Source organism: Panthera leo, chromosome C2 (assembly GCF_018350215.1).
Source record: "Panthera leo isolate Ple1 chromosome C2, P.leo_Ple1_pat1.1, whole genome shotgun sequence".
Lineage (NCBI taxonomy): Eukaryota > Metazoa > Chordata > Mammalia > Carnivora > Felidae > Panthera > Panthera leo.
In genome coordinates this window covers 61,628,336-61,646,742 of record NC_056687.1, presented here as the reverse complement: position 1 = coordinate 61,646,742, position 18,407 = coordinate 61,628,336, and the positions used below count along the sequence as shown (strand labels likewise).

The following is an 18,407-nucleotide window of genomic DNA, read 5'->3' as shown; positions in this document are numbered from 1 at the left end:
AGGAAGGAGGGAAACAAACATCTTCCACTGCTGCTTTTCTTTCCAAAACAATCTAATTACACCAGTGGGAAAATACTGCAAACTCATGACTAAACTCTGGGCTTTCTCAGCCCTTTCGAATGGACTAGAGACAGTTTCATACAGTGGGGGCCTGCCTTCTTTTTATCAAATACATGACAGTTGCTTCAAGTTTGAGTTTATATGTGGGGAAAAAATCTATTCAGACTCCCACTCCAACATCCTTCATGGCCTATAGCCTGAATGGCTCACAAGCTATACATAATTATGTTTATAGCACCGTGGGGAAGGAAAAGAAGCAACAGGAGTGCGGAAGCCTGTCTTCTGGTCTCTGTCCCAACACTGTGGGTTTGGGAACATATTAACAATTCATCCTATCGTGGGGGCACAGCAGGTTCAGGAGACTCTTAACACCCTGTGAAAATTACTTAAACATGTCAGATGAAGAAAAGGAGCCAAAGAACCTGGCAGATCACTCCTTCTCCGGCTGTACCTGTCACACGCTGGCACAAGCCCCACACAGGTCACTCATGGGGCTGGAACGAAATTAATCACCTGCTTTCAGAAGGGAGCCGCTTTGGTTTCCTCTAGTTCTCAATATGCTTCTGAACACAATGCAAAATGCTCACTCTGGTCTCTGAACAGTTTGAAATCTAGCTACCTCAGGGATGACGTATGCCTCTGAGTAACAGCGAAATTTCCAGCAAGCTCTGTATTCAGCTTCCAAAATAGCAAGAAAGGTTGACAGCAGCACAGCTTTCTGTTTAAGCCAGTGTCTGCCTCCCCTTGTCACTTAGAATCTGCATAGAGGTTGGGATGTGTCATAACATGGGCACTGTTGAGCTATTTTAGAAACAGTGGTGATCCTGAGATCCTCTGTCCAACACTTTTGTTCTAGGAAAGGGTAAACTTACTCCCAAAGAATGCAAGGAATTTGCCTGCCCAGAGTGTTAAGGTTAGAATCCAGTCTCTTAGGGCAGTTTAGGACTTTCTCTACTGTAATAACATTGTTCACTCATTCTTAGCTCATTCATCAAGTATTTACTGGCTGCCTTCTATTTCCCAATCATTGTTATAGGTGTCAGGGACTCGACAATAAACGGAACATACCATGGAGCTACCTTTCCCACTAAGGATTAATCTTCAATAGCTGCTGCTGAATTATGACTTGAATTAAGTTATTGTGATTTTTGTGTGAGTTTGAATGAAAGGTAGTTTCTCAAGTTGCTTTTTTTTTTTAAATAAAAAATACCCCCTTTTTAGTAGATACATGTTGTCCTTCAAGACTTAGCAGAGGTAACCTCTACATCAAGAAGTCTTCCCGGACTATTTCCTCCTATTTAGCTTATACAGAAGTTTAATTTTCACACACTATAAATTTCATCATAGATAGCCTTAGTCCTGACTCCTAGCTCTCCCCATCTCTCTGTACATTCCAATAACACAACTGGCAGAGAAAGGAGAGATGCTCTCTACACATATCTTCGGAAAGACAGTGTTCCCCCAGCCATCCATCCACCTCCTCCCCTCACCCCTGACTTCTTGACGGTCATAAGAGTGAAAACACATGTATGTAGTTTATTATTTTTCCAGATTTTCTCTGACAGCCTGAACTCACCGGCAGGCCTTCCCTACATGTCAGATCTGTGTGTGTGTGTGTGTGTGTGTGTGTGTATGTGTGTGTATGTGTGTGTGCATGAGTGTACACACATGTGCTAGTGCGTTGGCAGAAGAGTATGCTACAAGCATAGATACAATGCTTAAGCATATATAAGTTAAATCTTTCACCTTTTCATATCCCAAAGAGAATATTCTGGCAGGGCTATAAAAATGTTCATCCCCACTCTATCTGAGAAATGCACACATCCACCATGCACCAGCAAGAAGGGATCACTTTAGGTGAATGGTTTCTGGTTTCTATTACAAAATCCAAACTATTCTACTATGTAATACTGGAAAAATATATTTAAAAAAAAAAAGCTAGCCTCAGGACTTACTTGACTATATAGACACTTCCAGGAAAGAATACTATACATGACTTACAAGAAAAGGCACCTAGCCTTCCTACGGTATTTTTTCCCCTTGAAGATATTTAGGAATGGTAGTCTCTATTCCAAATAGAATAGTATGAGATGATCAAACTGGAATGTTTTATCTTCTACATTCCTATAATTTGTGATCTGAGGATTGAAAATATGTGTGAGAACTGCTAAGTAATCACAACTAAGTTGTGTGTCATCTAAACTGTTTTTTTCTTGGAATATATGATAGCCCAATTCTAACCACTTAGGCCTGTTAGCTAATTTCACTAATGGTGTAAGATCCAATTACTGTGATTGTAGAATACATAAAAGAATTGGAGGAAAGTTGTATTAGGCCCATCCATATAATTCTTATGTTTTAGTGACACTCTACAGACAAAATTTTTAAAATTATCAACCACAATTGCCTATCAGATGCAACCATTGCTGTACACAGGAATCCAAGGCTTTACATACTCTTGAAGTGGTTTTAATTATTTTAATAAATAATATAGGTATCAAAATAAATAGTGAATTACGTCTAAGAAGACAGTGAAACTACTGACAGTAAATTATGGCCACGATAGCTGTAGATTTTCATCTCAGAGACAGAGTCAGCAGGGGTATAAGCAAGAGTCTAACCATGTCAGAAAACATCATTGTCAACTCCTCATTTTCAATCTCAAGTATAAGGTGGGTTAGAAAATTTCACTGAGTTTGTTTTGCAGTCTCCTGGGCCTCCAGTATAACCATAAGCTTTCTTAGAGTTGACTCTTCCTGGATTCTTTGCCCCTCTTTTTAGAGCTGTTTATTACTGCTCTGTCCCCTAAACCCACTTGGCTAATAGTTTAGAAAATAAGGCCCTGCAGGAAATCAAGCATGGTTGAATAAGAGGTCATGTGCCCACACTTCAAAGATTCCTCTTTAGTCAATCATTGCATACTTGCCTTTGGGAGCTAAGAGGCAGAGAAAACCTAGCTGAGCAACACTTACTTTGTGGGTGTTGGAACTAAGCCCAGCGGGTAGAAGGGCTGGCCTGGAATCACAGCAGGACCTGAACACAAACCCAGGTCCCTTGATTTTAGGGGGTGTTTAGTCTATTATGCTGAAAATACAGAGCGTTGGCACCAGATACTTCCTATAAGATATTAGATCTATTAAAAACATGGATTCTATTCATCAGCCTTATGAAAAAAATTTATGGGCAATTCTTTTAAATAAGCCCAGAAATAAATTATTAGCTTAGGGAGCCAAGCTTTATTGCTGTGAGATCAGTAACTGACTAAAGCTATTTAGAAGAAGGCAGAGATTCAAGTTTTCCTGATGATAGGTATTGATACGAGGTTCAGCACCTGATTCAGTCATTTTATTATGACGCAAAATTCACCCAGGACTAAGAGGGCTGGCAAAACTTATACATCCTTTCAAACCTCTCCCTCCTCTTTATGCATGTTGCAAAAACATCATCTTGGGGGATCTTTAAGGGCTCAGGTCCTGTAGCTTGAAGGAGCACCATTGGTTTCCTTCTTTCTTCCCTTTTATGTCTGGTTATAGAAAGCCTTCCTTTCTTTATTTAACGAAGCTATGATTGTGAGAAGGAAATAAGAGTAATGACCACTCAGTGCTTTCTAGTCCATTAGATTGAGTGCTCTGCTTTCTCTCCATGTTTAGCCAAATGGACTGACTGTGTAAGCCTTGGGGCTTTTAGTTCTGTCTCCTCCTCCTTTTAATCCTTCTGGGAATCTGTGTGCATGGGTATATGTGCAGACAAAAGAAAATATATTTGATGAATATACATTAGCATCTGAAAATATTCTGTATTTTAAGAAATACGGCTTCATTTTCTGCTCCAAATATAGTTTTATCACTTTAAAATTAGCAGAGTTACTTACATGCCTTTCTGATTATTAGCTTTGTTTATGAGGCAATAGTAGCTATTTAATACGAGCTAATAAAATAGGTCATAGAATACGTAAAAGCCTTCGTAGTATGAGTTTCTTGACTCTAAAGCATCTCTTGTCTTTTGTCAGCTTACATTTTTTTTAAATGAAGAGAGAGTGATGGCTCTTCAATCTATTAATCTCCATTAAGTTCTTTATATTATTTTAATCATAAATAGAAAGGTATCAGGGTCCTTTTAGAAATGTACTTGCCAAAAGGGAGGAAAAAGATATAAATAAGAATTTTAAAAGATACTAATTTTGATAAGCCAAATTCAGAGTAGGGATCACCTGGAACACATGAAATCGCTTCTGTCTGATTGAGATCTGAAAATTTCACTTTCCAATGTTCAGCTCTCCCAGCATATGAAATGGAGTTAGTAGCACTTCTGTCAAGAATAGCCAATTTTGACTGATCTTTATAGCTCTCTTGGGCCTAATAAAACAGTACTTGAAGGATTTTCACACTAGGAACCCAAGATTCAGAACTAGTTTACTATTCCCAATAATTTGGGGGGTGATGCAGCTGTGAGGGAATTATGATCAGGTAGTATGGTTAATTATTGGTTACTCATCTGTAAAAGTAATCACTCATGATTCCTAGACAAGGGTCTTATAGGTCTAATTATACAAATGAGAAGGCGGCTCTTAGATATCCCTCTCATCTTCGTTTCTTTCAGAATAATACTTGCAGGAGTGTCAGGGTTCAACGCATGACCTCTGTAATCAGGCCGTCAGGGCTCAGCCCCTGGTTCAGCCACTTGCTGGCTGTTGACAACCATCAGGTTCTGCAGTCTCTCTGAACTTCAGATTCCTCATCTGTAAAAGTACTTACACACAGAGTGTTTCTGATGGCTAAATGGGATAATCCACAGACAGCACTCAGCATATGGTCAGGCACTTGATAAATCCTCATTAAGTGCTACCCATGATAAAAACTATGTATTTCAAATCTCGAAAAAAAACCTTAAAAACCAACTCTCCCAGACCCTCCTTTCAAAGATGAGCCAACTCAAGCCAGGCAAAAAGCAATGACTTGCCTAAAATCTAACAGCTGGTTAGTAGAAACATTGACATAGAACCCTGGTGTCCTTATCCCAGTCCAGCGTTCTTTCCTCCACATTACCTTACTGGGCACACAGGATATAGGATGGCCCAGGAAAGTCCTGGTTGGGATTGCCCAACAATAATCAGAAAGTGGTTGCAACTGCTAAGCAAAAGAGAAAATGCAGGAACTGAGATACAACAGCACCTTGAAAGAGATGTAAAGAACTCCAGGGCTAAAACTAAGGTGAGGATTTAGAGTTCTATCAGTTTGACCCCTTGGTTTGTCACTGAATGTGTCTGCGGGCAGAATATGCATTTATTTTGCCTCTATTCTCAGAATGTAAAGGCAGAAAGGAAAATATTACTGAACGCCAGTGGATTGCTGTCAAGAAAAGCCAATAAAAATGATTACTCTAGCAGTATAAAAATGCTCCATAAAAACTTAATAATCAACAGTTTTTAAGCAGGATGCCACTGAGTATCTGACGGAGTGCCCACATTTTATAGACAACATTTATGGGCTTTCACAACCCAAATTTTCACTCTTTATGAGTTGTGTATAAATTTGGGACGTGGTTGAAACCACATCTCAAATCAGAACTGCTTATGAGTTGCCCTGCCAAGTAAGTGTAAATATCCTCTGGAAATCTCACATCTAACACAGAGCTTCGTGGACGAGGATCTGTCTTTTGGAGAGCTAAAAATATTATGGATGGTTACCCTGGGCCTTAGGAAAATTTTGTTTGGAGGAACATAAAGAATTGCCCCAAATCCAGAAACACAGGCTGGGTATTTCATTTTCTTACACTTAATTATGATTCCAGAAACTATAACTTTTGCATCCATTATTTTTGCTAACAGTTTGGCAACTGAGACACACATTACATAAAAACTTTTTTTTATCATGCTTCAAACTGCACGAAGCACTGTCTCATTCATATTTTGCTCCACAGTGCCTTGCCATACCTTTGGCATCCTCCATACCTCTTGCAGAATTTAATGGAGTCGATATTATTACTGTGATTGTTTTCAACACCATTCTCTGAATTTCATCCCACACCCACTACTGGATCAGGACTCTTTAAGATCAGTGGCCATATCTACTCGTCTTTGTGATCCTAATGCCACACACAGTAAAAAGTTGACATAAATGGAAGAAAAAAAAAAAAAAGAAAGAAGGAAGAAAAAGAAAGAGGGAGAGGGGGAAGGAGGAAGGAAGCAAAAAAGGGAAGAAAAAAGAGGTAGTTAATTTTTCTGTTCAGACAAATAAAACTCCCCTGTTTCCAAGATCATTATTGACGATACCAGATAGAAAGAGGCAATGAAATTATGAAAATAAAATGCAGCCAAGTTCAACCTAAAGAAAACCTAGGGTAACTCAGAGTTATACCTGTTAGTAGTATCAGTCAAGTACCCTGTGGCAACCACCTAGTCAAGCTCTCTGATTTCCAGCCACCTGGATGGGTTACTCTGGTAGTGTTGCATCACTGCATATGGCCACGTAGAAATTCTGGAGTCCCCTATTGGGGAAAGTCAATACGATATCATGGAGAAGAGACACAGCAAAATTCTTTCACTGAGAGCCCAATGAACACAGTGTGACATTGCTCAGCAGGAGACACCAAGAACATTATCATTAAAGGCAGCTTGAAAGTTCTCTCCTCATGGCTAAAGGGGAGCAGGGTCCTAGATATGCCTAAATACTCCTCCTATAAAAGAATCATCATCAGAAAAGCACTGAAGTCTCTTGGTCATAGGCATATCAAGAGATGGGCAGGGAGAGTGGCAAAGCAGAGACAGGGAGATATAGTTGGGTGATTTAAAAAAAAAAAAAAAGGAAGAAAAAAAAAACCTAACCAACTCCAAAGGTTAATGTAAAGAGCATCCACCTGTGATAGACCCATAAATAGTAAAAGAAGTGAAACAACATATTTATAATATACAAAGCATTTCCATTTGTATTAAAGCAGTGATGAGATTTAGTCCAAATTGTTTGACTCTCTTGCTGACAGAAATTATTGTCCTGAATTCTACTGAGTGACTTGTTCTGCCCCGAACCCCACTCCACCCTCTCTGCTTGTCTCTCTATACCCATCCAGACAACCGTGGAATCCTACAGCAACCCAGGGTAGCCATCTGTTTCCAGACAGTGGAACTCAATTGGAAATACTGTTATTTTAACCTGGATTAGAATGAAATCCAATGGGAGATAGAGGAAAACGTGGTACAGGGCTCCTGGGAATTGAGGCCTGCTATGCCGTGATAGATCTCCCTGTCACCTCTAGTTTCTGTGATTCTTGAGATTCACATATCTGGGTAATTTGTGCTTGTCACAAACAGCAGGCAAGGCTAATAGACACATCAGTTGGGATAGAAACTACAGGCAGCATTTCAGAATGTAACCAACATGACAATGCCTGCCCCAAACTCAGAAGCAGTGTAAAATAAAGTGTCCTTTGTGATTACTTTCAAGTACTTCATCCACAGTTTCAATTACCTTTCAATGTACATTTTAAACTCAGACTAATTGAGACATTTTTCAGTTGGAATTTGTAAAATTGAGGTTTTTGTTTGCTTACAAAAACCCAACACATTTTTAATCAAATATAGTGAATAGAGTAAGCCAGGTTGCAGGAGGAATAAGAGTGAGTGAACAAATTATTATCTACAAATTAAATCTAGTCAATTTCATTCATTCATCCATCACTAGACATTTACTGAGCACGTACTAGATAAAATACTTTATTAATTCATTTGGAATCACCATAATGTGCAAAATAATGAAACCGAATTTCCTTAAAAATTTTAGACTTCTCATTGATTCAAGCAGTCCCTCTTTCTATTGATCCAAATCATGAGCACAAACCTAAAATCACATCACATCTTTGTTTATTCTCATAATGTTAGAAATTGCAACTTAAAAAATATGACTTTGGCAATGTCAAATATTTTGTTTTTAAAATCATGATTAATTTTTAAATTTACGAAAATAACATAATAGGTGGTGCGTCATACATAAAGTGATTTCCAGCCATCATATCTGAGACTATAACCTTAAACCTAAAGAAAAACAGTTAACTCTCTTAATTATAAGAAACAAACTGATGGTTATCATAGGGGAGGTGAGTGGGGGGATGGGTGTAATAGATGATGGGGATTAAGAAAATACCATAGTCCAGGTGGCTTATAAACAGCAGACATTTATTATTATCATGATGAGCACCAGGTGACGTATGGAATTGTTGAATCACTATATTGTACACCTGAAACTAATATAACACTATATGTTAACTGACTGCAATTACAATAAAAAACAAAACAAAACAAAACAAAACAAAACAACCAAAAAAGTAGTTAACGAGGTTTGTTCTGCTGAGTAAATTAAAATCAACACACCATTCTTCATCATGTGCCTTACCTTTTCTAGGGAAATATCCCCATCTTCTTAACCACAAGGTCTGACCCCTGGGGCAGGTATGTAGTTAGAATAAAGATTTAAAATGAGTCACTGGTAAAAAGAGTTGTGTGATCTGTCTGGGGCTAGGGAATGCTAATAACAATAATAATTAATATAGTCTGGCTTCTTACAGAATTTAGGGGTTAAGGTGAAAGAAGTTGACTTGAAAATATCTAAAATAAACATCTGCCATATTGTAGTATCTAATTTTGTATCTAAAATGAATATCAAGGCGAATGTCCAATGATTACTTTCTCAATATAATGGTCAGATGCCAAAATATTTCCCTCTTGGAGGAGGTCCTTTCTCAAGGGCACAATGTGGTCCGGTCCAAATGTGGGTCCTTGGACACATCATGGGTTAAGTTCACAAAGTTTGAAAGAAGTAAACCCAAACTTTTAAATTGGCACAGAAGCAACTTTATCTTTATAATCTTTGAGGCTGAAAGGTATTCATGGGTCATATTAGGGTAGAGAAAAATCTTGGAGACTGTTGACCTCCTTCACCACTACAGATGGTTAGGGTGAGAGATGGGTCTAGTCTCCAGAGGTGAAGTTCTGTTAAATCGATCTTGCTCTGAGAATGCTCTACTCCAATTCTGCACAGGCTTTTTGGGCCATAATAGTGAAAACACTCCAGCTTTCAAGTAAGAGCTCTAAACCAAAGAGAATCCAGTTCCTTTTTATAATCATAGTCAATCCTCAATTATTTATGCATATGGTAGAAAGTCGCATCTTCAATAATAAAATGATAATTTATGTTTGACTTCACAGCCATGTTCTATATTTGGGGTTTTTCTTTTGTTTTTGGCAACGTCAACAGACTTATTTTCCTAATTAGTTTGACCCTGATTCAATGTTACAATTAACATTCTCTGAGCGTACACACACATACTCACACTACTCACCAATTGATGGTGGGGAGAATGCCCAGAAACATACTGTGGGATAGGCAAAGGTGGTCTGAGATTATGTTTTTGCTGCCAGCAATTCACAAACTAGATCATCTGGATCAATAGGGAGTTGGCTGTACTTATAACCAGGCACTTCCTAGAGCCAAATAATCACATTAGCTAATTCCCATCTATAAAATATATGTAGCCTCAGTAGTTACTTATTAAACTAAGTGTATCCAGCACACAGAATCTTTTTTTTTTAAACCAGGATTACCTAGTTTTACTATTTATGTCAATGCAGTTAACAAGATAATTGCCACATCTCGCTAGTACCAGCAGCTACACAGACCTGCCAGCGTTCTCTCGAAGGCTTGGAGATACTTGGGAATGTAAGTGGCCAGACTTAGCTCGTAGTCTTGCCACTTTGGGGAATTAAGCACAGCTTCCCTTCATTTCTTGAAAACCCTTCTAGACTTTTCCCCTCTCCCTCAATGACCCTGGTGGCCTGGCCTTTCCAGTAGGCCCCCTCTGGCCCACCCACCCGTGGCATGGGACCCTCGAGGTTGCTCACCTATCTTCTCCTCGGCTTGGCTGCTCTCCACAGCATCCGTTGGAGGCTGGGCTGTTGCCTTGGCAGCAGCATCCTCTGCAGCAGGGGTGGTGGCGGCAGCAGCAGCAGTGACAGCAGCAGGCACGTCGGCTTGTTTAGGCTCCTCCTTGGCTGGGGCGTCTTCGGCCTTGGAGGACGGCGAGTTGTCAGTGGAAGCTTTAGTGGCACTTTCTGTCTCAGCAGAGCCAGCCTTCTCCTCTGAGGGGACAGGAGCCTGGGGGGCTGCCTGCTCTGTGGCAGCATCAGGGGTGCCCTCCCCCTTCTTCTCCTCGGAAGGAGTTTCGCCTGCCTTGCCGGTTTCCTCAGGCTTGGGGCCAGAGGCAGGGGCCCCGTCAGTGGGAGTGGGACCTTCTCCCTCCTTCTTCTCCACACCGTCAGCAACAGGGGCTTCATCCTTCTCATTCCCTTCAGCCTCAGCAGCTTGGGCATCACCCTTCTTCTCTCCTTTGAGCTTTTTCCTTGTTATGTGTCCACGGAAGCTAGCCTGAATTTTGGTCGCGGCCTTATGAGCTTTATCTTCTGGTTTGATGCCATCTTGTTCGATCTTTTGGTCCTCATCATTTTTTTCAACCTTTGTGGAGAAAAGGGGGGTTTAAAAAAAAACAAACAGAAGAGATGGAGTGATATTCTTTTCCTTCAAATCACAGCATTCAACAAATATTCATCAAATGATTTAGTTTCACTCAGGCTCCATAGTTGAAGTGAAGAGGTCAACAATACCCTGGAAATTCAAATCAAGTCTTTTGTCTCTCCATGATGGAGAATTAAGTAGAGAACACATTATCCGATGGGAAAACCAATGTCCTTTTGACCTTCCAGAATGACTGGCATTATTTTATATGTATTTCTTTCCCCAGATCAATGTCTCTTCATTACCAAACTTAAACCAGCCTTTTTAAAGATGTCCCTTGATAATTCAAATTACATTCATCCTAGGTTTTCATCAAACAGCTGTGAAAGATACTGGTTTTTCAGAGTTCCGGAAAGGGGACTCTGTGAAAAACGTGATGGCTTCAAAAAATATCATGGATGAGCACTGGGTGTTGTATGGAAACCAATTTGACAATAAATTTCATTATATATATCTATATATATCTATATATATATATAGATATATATAGATATATATATATATACACACACACACATATCATGGAAAAGTCTATTTGTTTCCCCAAGATTTCAAGTCTGGTCAGGAAACCAGTAGGACTGAGGCAAAGAGTATCAGGTTTAGACAACAAATCCATCAGAGTTTAGTGCAAAATGCAGATGAGTTTCAGGGCTTTGAGGGATTTGTTCGGAACGTGACAACTCAGAATGCTGGTCACAAAATGATGTCTACTTTGACCTGTATGTGGTCTAATATCAATAGTCAACACAGAGACCTTCAATATTTGAATACAGAAAATGGCCTTTTTTTTTTTTTTTTTAGTGAAAAACAAAAAAAGAATGGAAAACACTGTTTCCACTTTTGAAAGAGTAGCATATATTCACTAAATCACAATTTCTTATTCCCAAAGCAATTTAAAACTAAAATTAGTTTGATATTATCATTAATAGAGTCATCCTGGTACTGAAGGCAAGAGACTAGAACAGAAAAATTTTTTTTTACCATTTGGTTGTAACATTTATAGAATAAAATATGCTGCAAATAACTTTTTTTCCATAAGGAAATTAAATCATAAGATAGGCAAAAAAAGTATAGTCATGAAAAGAAATGTATAAGCAAGTACACAAAATTCTACATAGCTCCATTGCTTGCCAATGTGCCCTCATATGGTTAGATATAGTCTCCATTCATTCTTCCTTTAACTTTTGAACATTTAACTTTTGTTCACTTTTGTGAACACTGTTCTAGGCAATGGGGAAATACAACAGTGAACAATGCAGCCAATGTCCTTCTAAAGACTAACAATAGAAGAGTGCTTATCATATACTACATCCTGTGTTGGGCCCCAATCTTGACTTTGGCCTGATCTTGGCCTCTACTCCAGTTTAGGAGGTAAGCCACAGCAGACCAACACAGGAGTATATTTTCTATCTGTCATACCAGCTCTGTCCCAGTGACCCAGATCTTGCTAATCATAATGTAGGTCTATTTGACATTCTTTGGACAGGCATATGGGCCTGTTGCTATGTAGGTTCATCAACATGCTAGTGGATGGTAGTTTTGAAAATTAACTACATGTGAGAGTAAAAGCAGGGTTAACAATTTTCCATTAAAATTTTTAAGATAAGTTCCTCCTCAGTTAACTGTGCATGTATCCACACAAAGAACAAAAGAGTGGATGAAAAGCACTTTGGAGAGCCCATTGGGCTCCCTCCCCCCAATGCCATGCTGCGACACTGTTCAGTTCTCTAAGGCAATACCACCTTCCCTCCATCCTGCTGCCCTTGATAACTCCTACTGGGATGCACACAGCACAATCTGGGGCACGGGAGCAGCTGTCCCCGCCAGGAACTCTCTGCTCAGAGATGGAAGCATAACCCTGTTAAATTAACAGTTGTGAATGGAGCACAGAGCCAAGATGTTGTTAATTTATTTTACTCTATCTTGAGTTTTCTGAATGAGGCACAGTCTTATATGATAGGACATCTGTACTTGGGCATTGATGCCAAGTGATCCTTTAATACAAATACTGCTTCTTGTGAAAGTAGACAAACCAATTATTTCAGAGTGGGCAGGTGTGCAGAAAAGACCCTCTGATGATTCAAAAAAGCTACAATTTTACAGCCTCCCTTTTCTCTTCAAGAACACAAAGCAAAGGGGATGAAACTTCTTTTAAAAATCTGGAAAACATAAAAAGAAGAAAGCTGAGACTGCGTGCTATAAAGAAAGAAACTTTACATGGATAAATCAAGGCTCCTCTGTACTCTCCCCCCCCCCCCACCCCACCCATCTCTCTTTCTCTTTCTCCCCCTTTCTCTCTCTCTCTTCCAATTTTTCAGATTATCTGCCACTTTAGCTTTCCAAATGATCAGGACTTAAGTTTCTATACATAGCATCTATGTTACAATATCTATTTAGAGGGCTCAGACTGGGCTTGAGTGCCAAGATTGTGGGACCAGCCTCAACTGAACAATCCAAGAGTATAAGGCACACAAGAGAAGAAGGGGTACTAGGAAGGGAGAGAATCATGTAAGACCAAAGTTAGGGGAGAGAGATGAAGGCAATCTTGTAAGAGCTAGGCAAACAAATAGGCAGGTGTACCTAAAGAGATAATCAAAGTGTTCCATGGGCATGCAGCACATTCTGGAGAAACTGCTGGACCACTTAACATCATTAGAGATTTAGGGAAACTGGATTTTAGAGATTGGTTGAAAAAAGACCACTAATATATGTTTCAGATAGAGGGAAAGAGACAGATTGAGATGAAAGGAGAGGGGAATAAGGGAAGGGGAGGAAGGAAGGGAGGCAAGGGAAAAAAACGAGCCTAACATAAGGTCAGACTTAAATGACTGAATAGAAACATCCAAAGACAAAAATATTTTAAGTAAAAACTGGGTCTTATGCTAGACAGTGTTGGATTGTAAGTGTGCATATCCTTTTTTTTTTTTTTTTTTTTTTGTACCTTTAATTGATTCTATTAATATGGCTTAAACTACAGGTTATTTTCTGGTAAAATTCCTTTCACAGTACTAGAGGTAATTGGACTAGGAGTACATTTTGGTGAGAGAGAAAACAAGAAGAGGACGTTTCCCAAGACCGGCTACGGGGTAACCTAATGTGTCAAGCCACATAGGCCTTTTCCTAATTGGAAATATAATAACTTACCCAAGACAAAGGCTATTTGAGCCCAGAGAAACCAGAGATCACTCAGTAAAAGCAGCACGGCTCCTTCAGTTTCTAAAAATGGCCCCGAGAAGTTAAGTGACTTGCCTAAATTTATAGAGTGATTAAGTCAGTGGCCCAGGTTATACTTGACTCAGGTCCTCTTTCCTCCCACCCAACCCCAAGTCCAATTTTATTGCATTAGTGACTTGCAATATCTTAGCCTTTCTTCTGGCAGATAATCCACTAAGCATCACGTCAACATTCTCATTCATTTATTCATTTAACAATACAGAGTGCCTATGCTAGGTACTACGGATACACTACTGAACAGATGGTACTGTATCTACCCACATAAGATTCTTTTTTTTTTTTTTTTTTACACTTATTTATTTTTAAGAGAGAGAGAGAGCACGAGTGGGGTAGGGTCAGAGAGAGAAGGAGACACAGAATCCGAGGCAGGCTCCAGGCTGTGAGCTGTCAGCACAGAGCCCAACGCGGGGCTCGAACTCACAAACCGTGAGATCATGACCTGAGCCAAGGTCGAACACTTAACCGACTGAGCCACCCAGGTGCCCCCATAAAATTCTTTTGTAAGTATGCTTTTGGGAGAGAAAAAACCTCATGGTGCTTTAACAATCATTAATTTCTCAGGAATTCACAGTAGATGCCGGATTTTACACCCATTTTGTAAAGAAGTTAGGCCAACAATCTATGTAGTGTTACAGGTGCAGAAGGTCTGGAAAAAGGGGATCTTGGTATTTAATAGCTAAAGAGTCAGTTCATAAGTCTCATCAAGATAGATTTACTTTTAGGGTGCCTGGGTGGCTCAGTCAGTTAAGCGTCTGACTTCAGCTCAGGTCATGATCTCGTGGTTCATGAGTTTGAGCCCTGCATCGAGCCCTGCATCCAGCTCTGCATTGACAGCTCAGAGCCTGGAGCCTGCTTCGCATTCTGTGTCTCCCTCTCTCTTTGCCCCCTCCCTGCATGTGCTCTCTCTCAAAAATAAACATCAAAAAATTTTTTTTAATTAAAATTCTTAAAAAAAAAAAAAAAAGATTTACTTTTGGGATACCTGGCTGGCTTAGTTGGAAGAGCATGTGACTCTTGATTTCAGAGTCTTGAGTTCAAGCCCCACATTGGGTGTGGAGATTACTTAAATTTTTTTTTTAATTAAAAAAAAATTACTTTTTCAGCTCAGTCCTATAACAAATAAGCTTTGGGCTGACCTCTGATGTTTTCTGAGATCATTTCAAAACTCTTTAATTTTTACATGGGATTGTTGCTATCTGTGAATTAATTGAGGAGGACATTCCAATGCAGTGCCTTACATGTAGGAAGAATCTCATTATAAGTTACAATCACTTTTTCAATCTTCACTTCTATAGCTTATTGTCTTTATTGACAAATTTGTTCGGGAGCTCTAAAGTCTTAAAGGAATCTAAAGTATGTGAAATCTTTACTTTTCAACCAATGCTAAAACCTTGGATGAATACTGGTCTGAAAAAGATGGATACCACTTTGCTAACTTGTTAGAAACTAGTCAAATTTCTAAATGGATTAGATGAAAGGGGAATAATTTTCAACAGTATTTAAAAATCACAAGTAAGAAAGACAAATATAAGATGTAGCTATTTAATATCCAACATTGTTGCTCTGGTTAATATTTTCCTTTCCTTCTGGGGAAGGGGGAGTGTATAACTTAGGAGACAGTCTAAGATGTCCAAACATTTGCATTAATTATGTTACAAAAAAACTTTAGGCAAAACTCTATGAATGCCTGACTTCCAGAACTAAAATAACATCATCTGTTCAACTGGGACACCACAATTCATTCAATGTTTTCCAATTATCATAGGACTGCCTCAACCTTCCAAACACAAAAAACTTGGCCCTATATCTACTTCTGCCAGCCATAAATACTACTATTATAATATTTCAAATTATCTCTTAAACAAGATTGAACTATAAATGCTTTTAAAAATTCATTGGTGTAACCAATTCTTCTAAGAACATCTTTAGTTAATCAAAATATTTTCTGATTGAGCAAAAGATATTTCTGAGAAGCAAAATTGAAGGACCAGAAATATCTTAAGCCACCCTTTCTTTCTCATACTAGTTTTCATGCCTATCAGGATCTTATGCAATCCATAAAGGAACCAAAATAAAGTAGTGATGATATATATAAAATTTGGCAGACATCTACCTATGGCTCACTCTAGTTTTATTAATAATTTATTGAGGTAAAATTCACATAGAAAATTTCACTCTATTTTTAAGCAGTTTATTTTAAATATATTGATAGCATATACTTTAGAAAAAATGTCCAAGCATTAAAGGATGTCATGCTGAAGCTTCTGTATTTCTTTAAACCCAGTCAAAGATCAGAAATTCAGGGACGCCTGGGTGGCTCAGTCCGTTAAGTGTCTGACTTTGGCTCAGGTCATGATCTCGTGGTTCACGAGTTCGAGCCCCGCGTCGGGCTCTGTGCTGACAGCTCAGAGCCTGGAGCCTGCTTCCGATTCTGTGTCTCCCTCTCTCTCTGACCCTCCCCCCATTCATGCTCTGTCTCTATCTCAAAAATAAATAAACGTTAAAAAAAAATTAAAAAAAAAAAAAAGATCAGAAATTCAGTGAAATGCCCCTTATGGAGGAAAAAAAAAGGAGGATGCACCAACCTCCTCCAGTTCTGAAGATAAAATGTCTTCGGGTTTCTTTCTGGGCAGTTATAAGGAAGAAAGTGTCGTTTTTAAAAGATGAATGGCGTGCCTGGGTGGCTCAGTCCATCAAGCCTCTGCTTCTTGATCTTGGCTCGGGTCATGGTCTCCAGGTTCATGAGATTAAGCACGGTATGGGGTTCGACATGTGGAGACTGCTTGGGACTCTTTCTGTCCCTCTCTCTTTGCCCCTCCCCTGATCTCTCTCTCTCTCTCCCTCAAAATAAATAAACAAATGCAAAAATTAATAAAGGAAGGGGCACCTGGGTGGCTCAGTCGGTTAGGCATCGGACTTCGGCTCAGGTCATGATCTCACAGCTCCTCAGTTCGAGCCCTGGGTTGGGCTCTGTGCCGACAGCTCAGAGCCTAGAGCCTGCTTCTCATTCTGTGTCTCCCTTTCTCTCAGCCCCTCCCCCGCTTGTGCTCTGTCTCTCAAAAGCGAATAAATGTAAAAAAATAATAATAATAAAGGATGAATTGACACAGCTATGCTACACACGGTTCCCTCAACACTCAATCTGGTTTGACGATCTAAGGGTGTGGGTGGGGTGGAGCAAGATGGAGGTGAAAGCAGTGAAACTGTGCCTTTGCCAACAAGTGTCATCACATTTTAATTTCTTTTAACTTAAAAATTTTTATTTTTTTGAAAGAGAGAGCACATGCACGAACAGGGGAGGGGCAGAGAGAGGAAGAGAGAAAAAGTCTTGAACAGGCTCCACGCCCTGCATGGAGCCAGAGGCAGGGCTCAATCTCAGGACCCTGAGATGATGACCGGAGCCGAAATCAAGAGTCGAATGATTAACTGACTGAACCACCCAGGTGCCCCTGACATCACACTTTTAAACTCTGACTTTCAGTCCAGTACAAAATCCTTTTTTAGTTCCTGGTCAGGTGGGAGCACAGCAAATATATAATGACCAAGAACATCTCCAGGGGAATGTGGGACATTGAGTTATTTTGCAAAGCCTGGAAGAGTGGTAGTGAGGCAACTCTCTTTCTCCCTTCAAGTAAACGATGCAGCATATTGCTGCAACTTCAGAGTTATACTAAACGAATAAGCGATGAATCATGGGAATCTACCCCCAAAACCAAGAGCACACGGTACACACTATACGATAGCCAACTTGACAATAAATTATATTAAAAGAAGAAGAAGAAGAAGAAGAAGAAGAAGAAGAAGAAGAAGAAGGGGAAGGGGAAGGGGAAGGGGAAGGGGAAGGGGAAGGGGAAGGGGAAGGGGAAGGGGAAGGGGAAGGAGAAGGAGAAGGAGAAGGAGAAGGAGAAGGAGAAGGAGAAGGAGAAGGAGAAGGAGAAGGAGAAGGAGAAGGAGAAAGACATGTCCATTGGTTGACAGACTACATAAGAAAACCAAATATCCCATTTTGGAAACTGGAATAGTAATGTTAACTTTTCAGATAAGAGCTGGTTATCAAAATATGGGTCTTTAGCACACTTTCATATACTATTTATTTAACATGTACAGCCCACCTGCTTCCAAAAGAATACAAGGTGGCATATGTATCCTAGTGGAAGAGGACACAGTTTCCTTTCAAAAGAGTTACCTTCCATTTTGTATTATATATTTGTAACTATTTTTGTCCCACAAAGACACAGAGAAGAGGTAAAGGGCATATGGTACTTGGTGGCTTCTAACAGACCTAAATCGGCATATGAAAGACTTTGTCCATTTTGCTTACAGCTGAATTTCCAGTTTCTAGAATGGTGTCTGGCACATGATAGATGTTTGATTAATGCTTATTGAAAAAATCCAAACTTTGAACATATCTATTAGTGTCATTTCAGAAAGATGATGACAGACAAGGAAGTCCAGCGTTCCATTTTATCAACTTTCATTAAAATCTTTCCTTTCCCAGGGTGCCTGGGTGGCTCAGTTGGTTGAGGGTCTGACTTTTTGCTCAAGTTATGATCT

At 39.5% G+C, this 18,407-nt stretch overlaps 1 protein-coding gene across 1 annotated transcript in view; it reads right to left on the bottom strand.

Annotated features, from left to right (window-relative positions):
• GAP43 (growth associated protein 43) overlaps nt 1-18,407 on the bottom strand; it is a 100,326-nt gene that overhangs the window by 33,928 nt on the left and 47,991 nt on the right. Inside the window, exon 2 of the mRNA XM_042955803.1 lies at nt 9,950-10,559. Coding sequence (XP_042811737.1) covers nt 9,950-10,559 — 610 coding nt within the window. The remainder of the gene's footprint in view (nt 1-9,949; nt 10,560-18,407) is intronic.